Below are 16032 nucleotides of genomic sequence, written 5' to 3' on the forward strand. Positions count from 1 at the left end.
GAGTCGTGGAGTTCTGCCATTACTCGTGTAGTGGTGATACGCGCTGGGTGTATATGTCGTGTGCCAGCGCGTATGTACGGGTGTGTGTGTGGTGACGCGCGCTGACGGGGAGGAGCAGGCGTCAGTGCGCGGGTGGGGGTAGTGCTGCTGATTGGCTGTGTGCCGGTGACGCGCCCAGAGGGAGTGATCGGGTAGCAGCGCGGTGTGATTGGTCGGGGAGTGGAAACACGCGCTGAGCGGAACCGGATCGTAGGGATAGCGCGTGGGGATTGGGTAACTGAGGAGCGGTGCCGACGTTGAGGTCCGCATCCGCTCCGTCTCCCGGGAAGAAGGGGTATATAAGGTGATGCACAGAGGAGCAGGGGGCAGAAGTGGAACCATCTAAGAATGAAGACGAAGGTGCAGAGATAGAGCCCGGAGAGGAGAGTAATGGAGAGTAGAGGAGAGTAGGGTATAAGTGTGTAGCCAGCGAGAGAGAAAGGTCTACACGAGCTGAGTAAGGTATAGTGTGTAGCCAGCGAGAGAGAACGGTCTACACGGGCTGAGTAATGTATAGTGTGTAGCCAGCGAGAGAGAAAGGTCTACACGAGCTGAGTAATGTATAGTGTGTAGCCAGCGAGAGAGAAAGGTCTACACGAGCTGAGTAATGTATAGTGTGTAGCCAGCGAGAGAGAACGGTCTACACGAGCTGAGTAATGTATAGTGTGTAGCCAGCGAGAGAGAAAGGTCTACACGAGCCGAGTATGCATACGGTGTAGCCAGCGAGAGAGAAAGGTCTACACGAGCCGAGTATGCATACGGTGTAGCCAGAGAGAGATGCAAAGTCTACACGAGGCGAGTGGAGAGTGTAGCAGAGGCGCAGAGTCTACACGAGGCGAGAGAGGAGTGTAGCCGAGGCGCGGAGTCTACACGAGGCACAGAGAGCCGGCAGCACAGAATCCAGAGTCAAGAGAAGCGCATTGTGAAGAAGAGAGGCCACGCGTTGTATTGTTACAAGTCAAGATTTAATAAAAGAAGTGTGTTCCCGTCAAGGAGTTTCCTGCCGTCATTTTCCAATACTTCATCTGGCGTCAGAAGTGAAACGGGCTTCCAAGTATGGAGACGAGGAAGACCCGTAGGACCCACGGGATTGACCGCGAGGAAGACCTGGACGACTCGGGGCCGCTGGTGGCGGGGGGTGAGGAAGAGGACTTGCCCACGCTGCAGGGTCCGTCGACGGCGCCGGCCGAGCGACCGGGGACAGACGCCGGGCTTCGTGAGGCGCACTCCCGACTGGCGGAGCTGCTGCTCGCCGCCGCGTCCATCTTGGCGGAGATCAGCTCGTCGGGAGGAGCGGGGACGGTGGGGGACATTTTACAAGGTCGCCCCGCAGATTCCCGCCAAAACGAATGGGGGATTCCCGCCATTGCGCCTGGGCCTACTTTTGGCGGGAACGGCGAGCGCCACGTGGTGGTGGGTTCCCAAGCGCGCGCATCGACGTCATCAGCGCGCGAGGGGGTCCGCCATCTTACGTCTGCTGCTGGAGCCGCCATCTTAGACACCGACGGACAGGCGGAGAGGAACCACGAGGCGGATGACTTCATTTTTCAGCAGCGCCTGCCCACGTTGTCAGCCTTCAAGGCGGAAGGCGGAGACTGGGGCCAATTTCAGCGAAGGTTTTTGGCCCATCAAGAGATGTCAGCGTGGTCCGATGCTACGGCGCTGCGGGCATTGCCCGCCATGCTGGACGACGATGCGCTCGCGGCCTTCAGGGCTGCACGGAAGTCGGACCGCTCCACGCTGAAGGATGCGCTGGGGTTGTTGGCCAGGGTCTACGGGCCTCCCTCTACGTGCCGCCATCAGTTCTACGCAAGACGGAAAGCGGCCACGGAGACCGCGCTGGCCTATCGCACGGCGTTGCTGGCTCTTGCTGATGCTGCGTTCCCTCGGATGGACGAGGAGGGCCAAGACGCGATGGTTTTGGAGCAGCTGCTCAAGTTGGCGCAGGACCTGGGGGTCCCTATCAACACAGCTGACGAGATTGATATTTCTTCTTTGAGAGTCGCCACGAGTATTCAAGCGCACGAGGCCCTACAACGGAAGCAAGGCGTTGGTTGCAACGCTGCTGTCGTCGCAGCCCCGGGTTTGGTGGTCGCCGAACCCCAAGTCGTCAGCCCACGAGAGGAGGCGTTCGCCACGGGACGACCAGGGGACTGGAGGCCGGGGGCCCGGTCGCCTCTGCGATCGGGCCGAAAGTCGGAGCAACCAAGATCTACTCCGACCCTCGTCACGTGCTATAACTGCGGCCTCCGGGGCCACGTGGCGTCCGGGTGCCGCGCTCCGCGGCAGCGCGCCATGGGAGCTCGGCTGGACGACGACCGAGAGCCCAAGTCATCTCTACAATCCCCGGCAAGTCGCGGCACCTCACACGCTCGGCCTGTTTATTCGGCACACATGGGACGCCGCGTTGCGGCGGAGGAGGGCCGGTTAAGGTTCGGGGATTCGGTTCGGCGAGGGGGGTTCGGCCGGGACCAGGGAGACATTGAATGGGCGGAATTGGGGCATAGAATTGTGGCTGCTTCGGCGGGTTCGTCCGTTGTTACGGGATCTATTGATGGGGTTGAGATTAGGGTGTTAGTGGACACGGGGGCATCGGCAACTATTATATCGGACCTCATTTATAATATTCTTCCGGTCCAATGTCGTCCGCTGCTTCCAGTGGATGTGCCATTTTACGCCGCTAATGGGGGATCGTTGGGCATTATCGGTCAGGTTAGGGCGTCCATTTGCATTGGAGATATCAAATTGTCGGGACCCGTTTTCGTTTCGTCTTCTTTGGCAGTTCCGTGTCTTTTGGGCACTGACTTTTTGGCTAAAATGCCCATTAAAATTCTTATCGATCAACGATGCATTGAACTGCCATCGGGTCGCCGGATTTCATTTTTGACGGGCCCTACTGACATTCGGACGGCGTGCGCTACGATACAAGCGGTGGCGACGCAGACAGTGCAAGTGCCCCCGGGTTCACAGATGTTGATTCCCCTCCGGTTGCGGAAACCATGGGTGAGGGAGGCTTCGGGACAGAGTATGCTTTTGGGTCCTTCTAACAAGGCTGTCGGGGGTCTTGATTTATCGGTGGCTCACACTTTGGTGCGGGCTGACAGGGATCCGTTTGTGATGGTTTTGAACGCGGGGTCGCGACCAGCTGTCATTCCGCAGGGCACCGTGCTGGCTCACGCGGCGCAGGTCCCTGGGGATGATGGGTTGGTTGCGCAGGTGGGCTCGAGCCCCGCGCGGAACGTTGAGCCAAGGGAAGACCTTGAGTGGGTCCATTCGTTATGTGCCGCCTCGGACGATTTGTCGGCGGCGCAGTTGGGTGCGCTGCGCGAGTTGCTCATTGAATTCTCTGATGTATTCAGTAAACATAAGTATGACATTGGGTGCACGGATTTGTTGCACCATCACATTGAAACGGGCGATGCGGCGCCGGTCAGGCTAAATCCCTTCCGACTGAGTCCCGTGGAGAAGGAACATGTTCAGTCGGCTGTTAACGATATGCTAGAAGCCGATATTATTTCGCCCTCCTCTAGCCCGTGGGGAGCGCCTATTGTGCTGGTTAAGAAGCAGGACGGGTCCCTGTGATTCTGCGTTGATTTCCGTCGCCTGAATAAGATCTCTGTGGCTGACGCGTATCCGCTCCCCAGGATGGATGAGTCCCTCGATGCATTGTCTGGTGCGCGATATTTTTCGACTCTTGATTTGTTATCGGGGTTTTGGCAGTTGCCGCTCGACGAAGAGTCGAAACCTAAGACAGCATTTCGGACTCCAGGGGGGCTGTTCCAGTTTAACCGGTTACCCATGGGACTTCACTCCTCTCCAGCGACGTTTCAGCGACTTATGGAGCTGGTTTTGTCGGGCTTGCAGTGGGATACATGCTTGATTTATATGGACGATGTCATTGTTTTCAGTAAAACGTTTGAGGAACACCTCCGGCGATTGAGAGGGGTGTTCTTGCGAATGCGATCGGCTAAGTTGAAATTTAAACCGGCCAAATGTCACCTCCTTCGTAGGTCCGTTAGATACTTGGGTCACATTGTCGATTCTTCGGGGATCTCCACCGATCCCGCGAAGACGGATTGTGTCGGTTCGTGGCCGACACCTACGTCCGTTTCCGACGTGCGTAGTTTCATCGGGTTTGCTTCTTATTATCGGCGGTTCGTTGAGCACTTCGCCACTATTGCAAAACCCTTGCACGCTCTAACGGCGAAGGGAGTGAAGTTCAAATGGGGACCGGAGGAGGAGGCCGCGTTTCGCTCCCTCCGGGACGCCTTGGTGGGTGCCCCACCCTTGTGTTATCCCGATTTTGCCAGTCCCTTTTTGCTGGACACGGATGCTAGCAACACGGGCATTGGGGGGGTGCTATCCCAAGTCGTTGGGGGTGTCGAAAGAGTTGTCGCCTACGGTAGTAGGGTGTTGTCTCCGGCGGAGCAGCGCTACTGTGTCACCCGTCGCGAGCTGCTTGCCATTGTTTTTTTTGTGCAGCAGTTTAGGCCATATCTTTATGGTCGTCACTTTACAGTCCGAACGGACCACACGGCGCTACAGTATTCATTGAGGGTCGCCCAGCCCTCGGGCCAGTTGTCGCGTTGGTTGGAAGTCCTCCAGGACTATCAGTTTACGACTACGTACCGTAAGGGGTTGCGACACACGAATGCCGATTGCTTGTCGCGGTTGTTGCCTTGTGATGAATGCGCGTGTTTGTCGGGATCGGCGCGCTGTAAACCGACGCTTGCGGGGGAGATGGGGGCACTGGCTGCGACAGCGGGCGCACCGATCGGGGATGAGTCCACTGCCTCTCAGGGTCGGGACTCGCTGCTCTCGCTGTCGCTCAGCGAATGGGGCCGCCTCCAGATGGCGGACAGCTCGCTGCTAGCATTGCGCCGCAAGGTTGGGGGTCCCGAGGGGGACCAGGAGCGTACCGGCTCCTATGTACTTGAGCGGGGCGTGTTATTGAAATGGGACAGTTTGTCCCGGCGGAACGCACTCGTGGTGCCTTCCGCTGTGAGGGGGAGGGTTGTCTTGGCGGCACACGAACGCCTCTTGCACTTGGGAGTTAACAAGACGCTTGCCCTGCTTCAGCGTGACTATTACTGGCCGGGAATGGGAAGTGATGTGGTGCATATTCTGAAGGGGTGCGTTGAGTGCGCCAGGCGTAAACCACCGGCCGTGGCAGCTAATCCACCGCTGCAATCTATTCAGGTCTCGCGTACCAACGAGCTCGTTGCACTCGATATTTTGGGGCCCTTCCCAGTCACGCCGAGAGGGAATAAATATTTGTTAGTGGGGGTCGAATACTTTACCCGATGGCCTATGGCGTGGCCTCTCGCTAACCAGTCGGCAGCGGCTGTGACGGATGCCTTCGTCCAGGGCTATGTCCTGGACAAGGGGGCTCCCGAACGCCTGCTGACCGACCAAGGTAAAAATTTTTCGAGTAAATTGTTGCAAGAGGTGTGCGATCTGTTGGGTACCAAGAAGGTGCGTACCTCCCCGTACCACCCGCAGACTGACGGGATGGTGGAGAGACTCCACAAAACCTTGACTTCCATGCTGTGCCAGCAGGTGTGCGAGGCACATGTAGATTGGGACCTGCAGGTCCCGGGAGTCCTTGCCGCGTATAGAATGGCCCCCCATGCAGCTACGGGGTTTTCCCCATTCTATTTGATGTACGGTCGGGAAGCTGACCCGCCAATAGAAACGCAACTTGGCCTGTCCGCTCCACGAACTAATTCTAATTTGGCAGAACATATTAAGTTTAATATTCACAAGCTGACAGAGGCGAGGGAGGCCGCGCGGCTTAATTCGCGGGCTCGCCAAATTGCTAATGAACGGTTGCGGGCACGGAAGGTGTCCATGCACGAATGGAAACCAGGTGATAGGGCCTGGCTGCATTGCCCTCAGGCACCCTTGGCTACGTCGCCTAAATTGTTGAGACCGTGGAGGGGACCCGTGGAGGTCGTGCGCGTTGCACGGCCCCAGTGCGTTCAGATAAAGTGGGGAAAGCGCCGGTGGTACGTTCACCCCTCCCGACTGAAACCGTTCTCGCCTCCATATGGCCTCCCCTTGTGTCGTGATGGCCGGGCGTGTGACGTGACCGGCGACCCAGAGGGGGAAATGTCTCTGCCTGATCCACACGTATTTTCGCCTGATCTGCTCCCAGGTGTCTCGGAACTGACAGCTGCCGATCACCGGCGGCCGGATCTCCGCGGCGGGGCCGGCCCTTTCAGGCCCGTTCCGCGCCGTCTGGAGCAGCCGGAACCGCCGGACGGTCGTCAGTGTCCCGCCCCATACGATGGACCAGCCAGACGGACTCGCGCCAGGTCGTGCTACTTTGCATGACCTGCCTCGTGAGGAGTTGGGGCAGTTGGAGCGCCTCGTCACTGCGTGTAGTCGCAGGGACGTGGGGCGCGTTCGTTTCGAATTTGCTCGTATCGTGTTATTGTTGACTTTTCGGGTTCATTGTCAATCTGTACATAGTTATTCTTGTTGTTGTTGTTGTTATGTTAGGTTACGGGGCACACTCGGGGGGTTACGGGGTTTTTTTTTGTTGGTTGTCGTTTTATCGTCGCGGTTGGTTGTTGTTAGCAGCCGGGCCGGCTGCGAGCTATGTGGGAGGGGGTGATGTAGTGGTGATACGCGCTGGGTGTATATGTCGTGTGCCAGCGCGTATGTACGGGTGTGTGTGTGGTGACGCGCGCTGACGGGGAGGAGCAGGCGTCAGTGCGCGGGTGGGGGTAGTGCTGCTGATTGGCTGTGTGCCGGTGACGCGCCCAGAGGGAGTGATCGGGTAGCAGCGCGGTGTGATTGGTCGGGGAGTGGAAACACGCGCTGAGCGGAACCGGATCGTAGGGATAGCGCGTGGGGATTGGGTAACTGAGGAGCGGTGCCGACGTTGAGGTCCGCATCCGCTCCGTCTCCCGGGAAGAAGGGGTATATAAGGTGATGCACAGAGGAGCAGGGGGCAGAAGTGGAACCATCTAAGAATGAAGACGAAGGTGCAGAGATAGAGCCCGGAGAGGAGAGTAATGGAGAGTAGAGGAGAGTAGGGTATAAGTGTGTAGCCAGCGAGAGAGAAAGGTCTACACGAGCTGAGTAAGGTATAGTGTGTAGCCAGCGAGAGAGAACGGTCTACACGGGCTGAGTAATGTATAGTGTGTAGCCAGCGAGAGAGAAAGGTCTACACGAGCTGAGTAATGTATAGTGTGTAGCCAGCGAGAGAGAAAGGTCTACACGAGCTGAGTAATGTATAGTGTGTAGCCAGCGAGAGAGAACGGTCTACACGAGCTGAGTAATGTATAGTGTGTAGCCAGCGAGAGAGAAAGGTCTACACGAGCCGAGTATGCATACGGTGTAGCCAGCGAGAGAGAAAGGTCTACACGAGCCGAGTATGCATACGGTGTAGCCAGAGAGAGATGCAAAGTCTACACGAGGCGAGTGGAGAGTGTAGCAGAGGCGCAGAGTCTACACGAGGCGAGAGAGGAGTGTAGCCGAGGCGCGGAGTCTACACGAGGCACAGAGAGCCGGCAGCACAGAATCCAGAGTCAAGAGAAGCGCATTGTGAAGAAGAGAGGCCACGCGTTGTATTGTTACAAGTCAAGATTTAATAAAAGAAGTGTGTTCCCGTCAAGGAGTTTCCTGCCGTCATTTTCCAATACTTCACTCGTACCGTACATTTCATTAAAGCGTGTTTTTTAAAAAGTATTTTAAACACGTTCCTTCGGAGTGGGCAGGTAGGAACTTGGTTGGACAGCGCATTCGTGCACAACAGACAAATATGCATGACAGACAGACAAATAATCCCTGATGGGCAGTGTGGAACGTGTTGTTCCTACCTGTATAAGTGTAGTGTATCGTGTCGTGTATAGTGTAGTGTGTAGGTTAAACGTTGAGTTTTACAAGGACACCACGGGGTGACCAGCCCCTCCCCACCCAGCCCCACCCCCCACCCAGCCCCTCCCCAACCTCCCCACCCAGCCCCTCCCCACCCTCCCCTCCCCACCCAGCCCCTCCCCACCCTCCCCACCCAGCCCCTCCCCACCCTCCCCTCCCCACCCAGCCCCTCCCCCCCTCCCCTCTCCACCCAGCCCCAACCCTCTCACCCCCCACCCTCCCCTCCCCATATGCACGACAGACAGACACATAATCCCTGGTGGGCAGTGTGGAACCTGTTCCTACCTGTAATATTATTATGTATCTAAAGCTGTGGTTCTCAGAGTGTGGTCTCCCTCCCCTCGCCGGTATCACCGGTGTTCCACCACGCCCCTCCAGATGGTCCGCGAGGCTGTGATGCAAATGCAGGCAGATCCGGACAGTAATTGCAACGTTGATCCTTACCCTTTTTTTATTAAACTCATGATATGTAATTAAAATATTAAATGAGGTAAACTACCTTAACCCTCAGGTCTAAATGCACCCCCTAGAAAAACCTTATAGCTGTGGTAAAAACAGTGTTTGTATTCGGGTAATATGAGTAATTTTGTATTGCTGCTATTTAGAGATAAGTGAATGCATTTTGTCACTAGGGGTGGGGTGACCGGGTGGTCCATGGAAATGCTTGCATTGTATTTCGATTTAAAGCTTTCGTGACTGCAGGGATTCATCTTCTTGGTTCTTTCGGTAAAGTCACGTAGAAGGGAAATTAAAAAATAATAAAAATAAAACATAATAAAATAATTCTCACGACGTTTCGGCCACAACGCAAGCAGCCGTCTTCAGGTGAAGAACAGGTCTGTCATTCAGACGCTGTCTTTCCGACAGGTCTGTGTCACCTCAGCGAAGTGTGTGTGTCGTGTTTCCTTGCAGCTTGAAAACGAACAACTCACCGTTCAACTTAAAGACGCGACTAACAGCACACAAGAATTAATAGCGGAGTAAGAAAGTTTTTACTTTCCTTGAATTGTATCTTTGTCTTCTGTTTAGGTTCGTCAACTTACGTCAGCGCAACACACAATTGCGTTCGCGAAGGGAGCGCAAGGTCACACGTCACAATCTACCATTGCATCGAGTATTAACACAATTACAAAAAGTGTTGTGTGTAAAAAAATAAACTGGTGTAGTAATAGGGGTTTTCCCCTTTTCTGGCAACAAAACTGAAATCTTTTTACGCGGATTCATGTCACTGCATTAACCACAATACTTGCAGTCAAAATGCAAACAAAAAACACGCCGTGATAATATTATGCATTGTCCTTGAAACTGATTGGTCCACCCCTGAGACAGCTTTCTTTAGAGCCTAGTCTAAATTGGTGCTAGACCAGATGATGCCAAAAGGCATACAGCTCAAAGACATTTCGATTTAAAGCTTTCGTGACTGCAGGGATTCATCTTCTTGGTTCTTTCGGTAAAGTCACGTAGAAGGGAAATAATAAAATAATAAAAGGCGCTCTTCCCCCCTCCAACCCAGCTTAAATATACGCTGCCAAGCTTGGTGGTGTTCATTCAGACGCTGTCTTCCCGACAGACCTGTTCTTCACCTGAGGACGGCTGCTTGCGTTGTGGCCCAAACGTCGTGAGAATTATTTTATTATGTTTTATTTTTATTATTTCCCTTCTACGTGACTTTACCGAAAGAACCAAGAAGCTCAAAGACAAAGCCGCTATCAAAGTAATGAGGGCTCGGGGTGAGCATCTACATCATTAGACCTCCTTTGCCAGTACCAAAATATTATCATAATAATAGGGTTATTCCCTATTATTATTATATTTTGGTACTGGCAAATGATGGAAAAAAACTGGTGTGTATTTTACTTGGCGTCACTATCAAATCACGCGTCGTGCTATTTCGCAGCCACCAGTTATAAAAGCGATACATTTAGTCTGTACCAACGAGTACGGTGGATATTTGTCTACGGAGGCTTTCTGACCTCTGTCCTTGCAATGTGCCTGTGTCCGTAAGAATCACCGCCACCAGGGAAATGTGCGACGGTCTGCAGGTCCAATTCTCTTCGGTGCAACAAATACTAACGAAAGGTACATTCTCAACATCTGTCGACCATTTAACATTAACGGTGTAACGTTGAGCGATTGAACTTGTTTGACGTTGACTTATTTGGGCCATGTCCGCGTGCTGATATTGACAGTTGAAGCAGATAAGGGAAAAATTAAAGAAGTTCGTTTGTCACTGAAAGCAGAAGTGAAGGTAAATGTATAATAACATTTTTAAAATTTTGTTTTCATTTAATTATATTTCTTGAAAAGCGTATAATAGTATACACGTATACACATGCATATTTAATATTAATGCTTAAATCCTGGTGTCATCTTCTTTTAAAGACATTTGCAGTGACTTTGAGTGATTTAAATTTAAAGTCTCAAAATGACAAGAATATCGCGTTAGCCAAAGGTAAGCCTTGTTGCAGGATGACACAATGCACAGCTCAGTAATAATCAGGTCGTGTTCAATATATAGAGCACACCAATCATCGACTTGTTTGCATCGGGCACGCGTCCTCTCTCGAAGAGGTCGATGTCGAGGCTGGTGACAACATTGGCAGCCAAATGAGGTCGCAACCGGGTACCCGATACCCGTACCCTACCCGATACCCGGCTACCCGTACCCGGCCGGGTACAGGTACAGGTACCCGTTTGCGACCCTGGTGCGGCCGGGTACGGGTACGGGTAGACCGTGAGTCACTGGTGAGTCACCGTTTGTCACTCATTTCCCAACGTCTTGTCTCTTCTCACAATTCAAGTTCCTAGAATCAACCCACCCACGCCTGCAACGTGGCTTCATCCCAGAGGTCGCAATCGGGTACCCGATACCCGTACCCTACCCGGCCGGGTACGGGTACGAACGGGTACAGGTACCCGTTTGCGACCCTGGTGCGGCCGGGTACGCGTACGAGGGGTAAGGAATCAAAACCCGTTTGCGACTTCTGTAGTGCGCACAATAGAACGGCAACCGCGGAGATAGAGCCGTGGGATTCGGATCGCGTGTAGCAGCAGCAGCAGCAAGAGAGTGTGTTGCTTCTCAAGGCCTCGAGGGATGACGGCTTCATCTAGCAGTGGATAGAGCACTGCCGATGATTATCAACGACGGTTGTGGCTTTAATTTTCGATTTAAAGCTTTTTTCGTGACTGCAGGGATTCATCTTCTTGGTTCTTTCGGTAAAGTCACGTAGAAGGGAAATAATAAAATAATAAAAATAAAACATAATAAAATAATAAAATTTCGATGTAAAGCTTTCGTGACTGCAGGGATTCATCTTCTTGGTTCTTTCGGTAAAGTCACGTAGAATGGAAATAATAAAATAATAAAAATAAAACTAATAATAAAATTTCGATTTAAAGCTTTCGTGGCTGCAGGGATTCATCTTCTTGGTTCTTTCGGTAAAGTCACCACGTAGAAGGGAAATAATAAAATAATAATAATAAAACATAATTAAATAATTCTCACGACGTTTCGGGCCACAACGCAAGCAGCCGTCCTCGGGTGGAGAACAGGTCTGTCGGGGAGACAGCGTCTGAATTGTGGCTTTGCTGGGTGAATATTGATGCGCTCAACTATTTTATTTAACACGCGACGCGTGTTGCGTGTAGTGGAAGCAGCTGTGCAGGAGATGGGAAGAGCACAGGAGGACTTCATAAACAAGTCGGCGATTATAGAAAGCCAGGTGGGTGTGAATTCATGAGCTGATCGCTTTTGCTCATATTTTAAATGCTTAAAAAGTGACATTTTAAATGCTTAAAATGTTACTTATTTCCACTTGAAAACGTATCCAGTGCCCTAAATGCATTTGTTCAACAAAATATATGGGATTCATCTTCTTGGTTCTTTCGGTTAAGTCACGTAGAAGGGAAGTAATTAAAAAAATAGTCAGACGCTGACGCTGTCGCCTCGACAGACCTGGTTTTCACCTGAGGATGGCTACTTGCGTTGTGGCCGAAACGTCGTGAGAATAATTTATATTTTTTATTTTATTACTTCCCTTCTACGTGACTTTACCGAAAGAACCAAGAAGATGAATCCCTGCAGTAACGAAAGCTTTAAATCGAAATATATGGGATGTACACATTTTCATCTCTTTTTCTTGATTTTTCAAAGTTATTTTCATTCCGGTAAACAAAACTTATTTGGATTAAATGATGACTTGCAAACCAGAAAACTTGCCTTGCCCGGCAGTAGGTCATTTCATAGATTCGTGTATACGGTCGTATTGTTGAGTAGTTATCACATACAGTGCTGCCTTTCACTTTTAGGTCAAAGAAAAATCTGAGCTTTTGCAGTCAAAAAATGAAGAACTCAAAACGACCTCTCAAAAGCTGCAAGATTCCATTGAAAACTGTGTTGGACTCGAAGAAATAACGGGTGAGAGTCTATTCAAGTTGTGTGCTTTTTGCCAACAGCCTGGGTATGTGTGTGTGGTAGGAAAATATCTGCACATCTGACCGTTAAAGGTGATCCCAATTTGAGTTGTTTTTATGTCATTCACAGGCGACTTTCAAACACGACTTGAGCAAACACAGGAAGGAATTATAACCCTCAAGTTGGAAATAAATCGCCGTCAGGAAGTTGAAAGCAGGCTGCGGGTGACGCATCCATTCATATTGACACGGCAAAACCTTGGATTGCGAGTAACTTGGTCTGCGAGTGTTTTGCAAGACGAGCAAAATTTTTAAATAAATATTAATTTCATCTTCTTGGTTCTTTCGGTAAAGTCACGTAGAATGGAAATAATAAAAATAAAATATTATAAAATAATTATCACGACGTTTCGGCCACAACGCAAGCAGCCGTCCTCAGGTGAAAAACAGGTCTGTCGAGAAGTCAGTCTGAATGAATTTCAGACTCTGTCTTCTCGAATGAATTTCAGACGCTGTCTTCCCGACAGACCTGTTCTTCACCTTAGGACGGCTGCTTGCGTTGTGGCCGAAACGTCGTGAGAAATATTTTATTATATTTTATTTTTATTATTTCCATTCTACGTGACTTTACAGAAAGAACCAAGAAGATGAATCCCTGCAGTCACGAAAGCTTTAAATCGAAAAATATAAATTTGATTAACGAGCGAGGGGTCTTGCAATACGAGTAGTACGCGTAGTGTACGCTTTGTCTGCCGAGCGTCACGTGATCACAACTGATATATGAGTGCTTTGGATTGCAAACACGTCTCCGGAACGAATTATGCTCGCAGTCCAAGGTTTGACTGTATAGGTAATATTGTCTCGCATATTTCTTTCCGTATAGTTTTACGGAATGGTTTTCTCTTGCCTTCTTTTGCAAATCTCAGCTTTGCGCTGTATCTGAAAAATGTAGCGGGTCGCCTGCCTCGTTGATTTAATCATCGTAGAACTTTCAGAAATAGTGATGACTAAACGGATGTTCTTGCCACTGCTGTAGGCTGAGATACAAAACACGGAGAGGAGTTTTGCAGAGAAGGAGCGAGAGCACGCCGCACGCACGACGGAGCTGCGGCGATCGTGTGACAAGCTGCACCACAAACTTTTGGACCTGAAAGTAATTTTTCAAAACCGAAAGAAGGAAAATCAAGAGTTGACAGAAGCAGCCAGCCAGAGGCAAGTGGTGAACTTTTACAGCACAGCAAGTAGGCTGCTGAGATGTTGTTGTCACATCTGCATTCCGTAGAACATCTGACTGTGTTTGTATCTGCAAAGCAAAAACAAATGCGCTCTATTTTGTTCACTGATGCACTTTTCTGCATCGTTTAATCTGGCTTCTGACGCACATCACGAACTCAACGTTCGAGTGACGATTATCTGAACCTGTCCTGGGCCTCACTTTGGTAGACTCAGCCTCAAATGAGTACCTGGTGCGGTGTGTAGTAAACATCGCCACTGGGGAGACAAAGGCGGTCGGGCGTGGTGCTGGCCACCCACCCCCTCATGTACCGTTCCGGCCTTCATAGGTGCTACTCGCTAACAGCACTTGCCCCTACGGTGTGTTGAGGCTACACGGGGGATTTTCGTCTTGCACTGAGAGTGTGCTGCATTGCCGATACATTTTTTAAACAATTAAATGAGGCTGATGTATTGTTACGTTTCTTTCAGGTGCAGTGAAGAAGCTGAGATTCGTAGCAGGTTTGAAGCGAATATTCGTGAAAAAAATACAGAAATAGGTAGGCAACGTTTTGCAAGTGTAAATGTCCATTGCGAGTTTATTATCGCATGTGCGACATTTTAATCTCTCATCGGGTGTACATTATTAACGTCTATTTAATATATTTTCATCGCGTCCAACATTTATTGATATTCCTTTATTAATATGATTAATCGATTATTATTTCTAGATAATTTGAGGATTGAAAGTGACGGTAACAATGCGAAACACAAAGTAGTCCTGGTGAGTTACATTTTCACGTCGCTTTCACAACATCAGCCACAAGCGTGGACAATATTCAACGTTACAATTGAAGTCCATAAGTTTTTTACCCAAGTAAAGCCCAATGAGCCAAGAAGCTGATGATGATTGCTTGTGTTGCGATCGAAACGTCGTGAGAATTTTATTGTTTTATTTTGATTATTTTGTTTTTATTTCCCTTCTACGTGATCACTTTACCGAAAGAACCAAGAATATGAATCCCTGCAGTCACGAAAGCTTTAAATCGAAAAATGGCTTTTCGATGTATCAAACACGGGGAACGCGCGCCACTGCGTAGGTCTCCGTCGCTATGCCCCGCACAGCAGAGGTCGCAACCGGGTACCCGATACCCGTACCCTACCCGATACCCGGCTACCCGTACCCGACCGACCGGGTACGGGTACGGGTACCCATTTGCGACCCTGGTGCGGCCGGGTACGGGTACGGGTAAGGAATCAAAACCCGTTTGCGACCTCTGCCGCACAGCCCCTGGGTTGCGTCGCAAAGTTTGCTTGGCAAGGCGTTTGACGTTTAGCTCCCGGGAAGCTCCGGGTAGCACGGGGAGGGGGGAGAAACGGAATGTTCAGACGGCATCCGAGAGCGCCATCGTGTGCAATAAATACATTCGGGGTATTGTAGGAGGGGTGTTGATTTCGTGTCGTGTCTTGTGTGAAGGAATCTTTATACAGGTTCGAACAAGAGAGAGCTTCATTCCAAGAAACCACCCATCAACTGGAACAGCAGATGGCCGCCACGAGAACGCTGATGAACGAAAGCAAGGTATGATAATTGTTTGTTTACCCTTCTATCTAGCAACAAAACTGACACCTTTTTTACGAGGAGTCATGTTTGCATAGACCACAATACCTGCAGTCATAATGCAAACAAAAAACATAACTCTGATAATGTATGCACTGTCCTTGAAGTTGATTGGTCCACACCCGAAACAGCTTACCTTAGAGCCTAGTCTCACATGGGTTTGACCAGATGACGCCAAAAGGCGCACAACTCAAAGACAATGCACCATCAGAGTATGAGAGCTCGGGGTAAGCATTTACACCATTGGTACCTCATTTGCCAGTAAAAAATATGACAATTGTTTTTTTACCCATTTTTCTGGCAACAAAAAAGGTGTCAGTTTTGTTGCCAGATAGAAGGGTAAAAACCAATTATCATTTTTTACTGGCAAATGAGGTACCAATGGTGAAAGCAAGGTATTTGAAATGTTTCTTAAATCTATCGTAAAATTAACCTGTGCAACATTTCCCCGTTAAGTTGTTGGTGAACGCGTGTTAGAATTGTGCTCTTTTGTGTGCAGAAACATGACGTTCGCGTCAATCTGGCGTGACATCTTGGTTGTCGTTCAATTTCAGAGTGAACTCAAAGGAATGAAAGCAAAAGATTGTGCCTTGAAGAATGACCTTAAAGATGCCTTGAAGGCAGTGAAGGTTCTGGAATCAGAACTGTGTCAACAGAGGTGAATGGTGGAGCTTCATTTCTAAGATCATTCGGGCTTTTTGGCGCCCCACTCCCATTAGCCCTCTCTCCATTTGTATTACTGCCACTACTCGCTTTCATTATTACACGCTGTTATTTAACTCACTCAGTCTGTTGTCGTATCCTCAAAAAATCTTGTAGCTCAATTTTTACCAACTTCCCAATGTGCTATCGACTGCGAA

General features: G+C 50.3%; 1 protein-coding gene and 1 pseudogene across 1 annotated transcript in view; one reads left to right on the forward strand and one right to left on the reverse strand.

Moving 5' to 3' along the window:
* Positions 1-16032, reverse strand: part of LOC144953664 (uncharacterized) — a 564993-nt pseudogene that overhangs the window by 421707 nt on the left and 127254 nt on the right.
* Positions 1-16032, forward strand: part of LOC144953661 (uncharacterized) — a 37014-nt gene that overhangs the window by 6932 nt on the left and 14050 nt on the right. The window contains exons 5-14 of the mRNA XM_078884242.1: positions 8839-8906; positions 9932-10005; positions 11575-11648; positions 12235-12343; positions 12470-12564; positions 13376-13551; positions 14044-14111; positions 14283-14335; positions 15029-15133; positions 15727-15830. Coding sequence (XP_078740368.1) covers positions 8839-8906; positions 9932-10005; positions 11575-11648; positions 12235-12343; positions 12470-12564; positions 13376-13551; positions 14044-14111; positions 14283-14335; positions 15029-15133; positions 15727-15830 — 926 coding nt within the window. The remainder of the gene's footprint in view (positions 1-8838; positions 8907-9931; positions 10006-11574; positions 11649-12234; positions 12344-12469; positions 12565-13375; positions 13552-14043; positions 14112-14282; positions 14336-15028; positions 15134-15726; positions 15831-16032) is intronic.

Source organism: Lampetra fluviatilis, chromosome 80 (assembly GCF_964198595.1).
Source record: "Lampetra fluviatilis chromosome 80, kcLamFluv1.1, whole genome shotgun sequence".
NCBI classification, from domain to species: Eukaryota; Metazoa; Chordata; class Hyperoartia; order Petromyzontiformes; family Petromyzontidae; genus Lampetra; species Lampetra fluviatilis.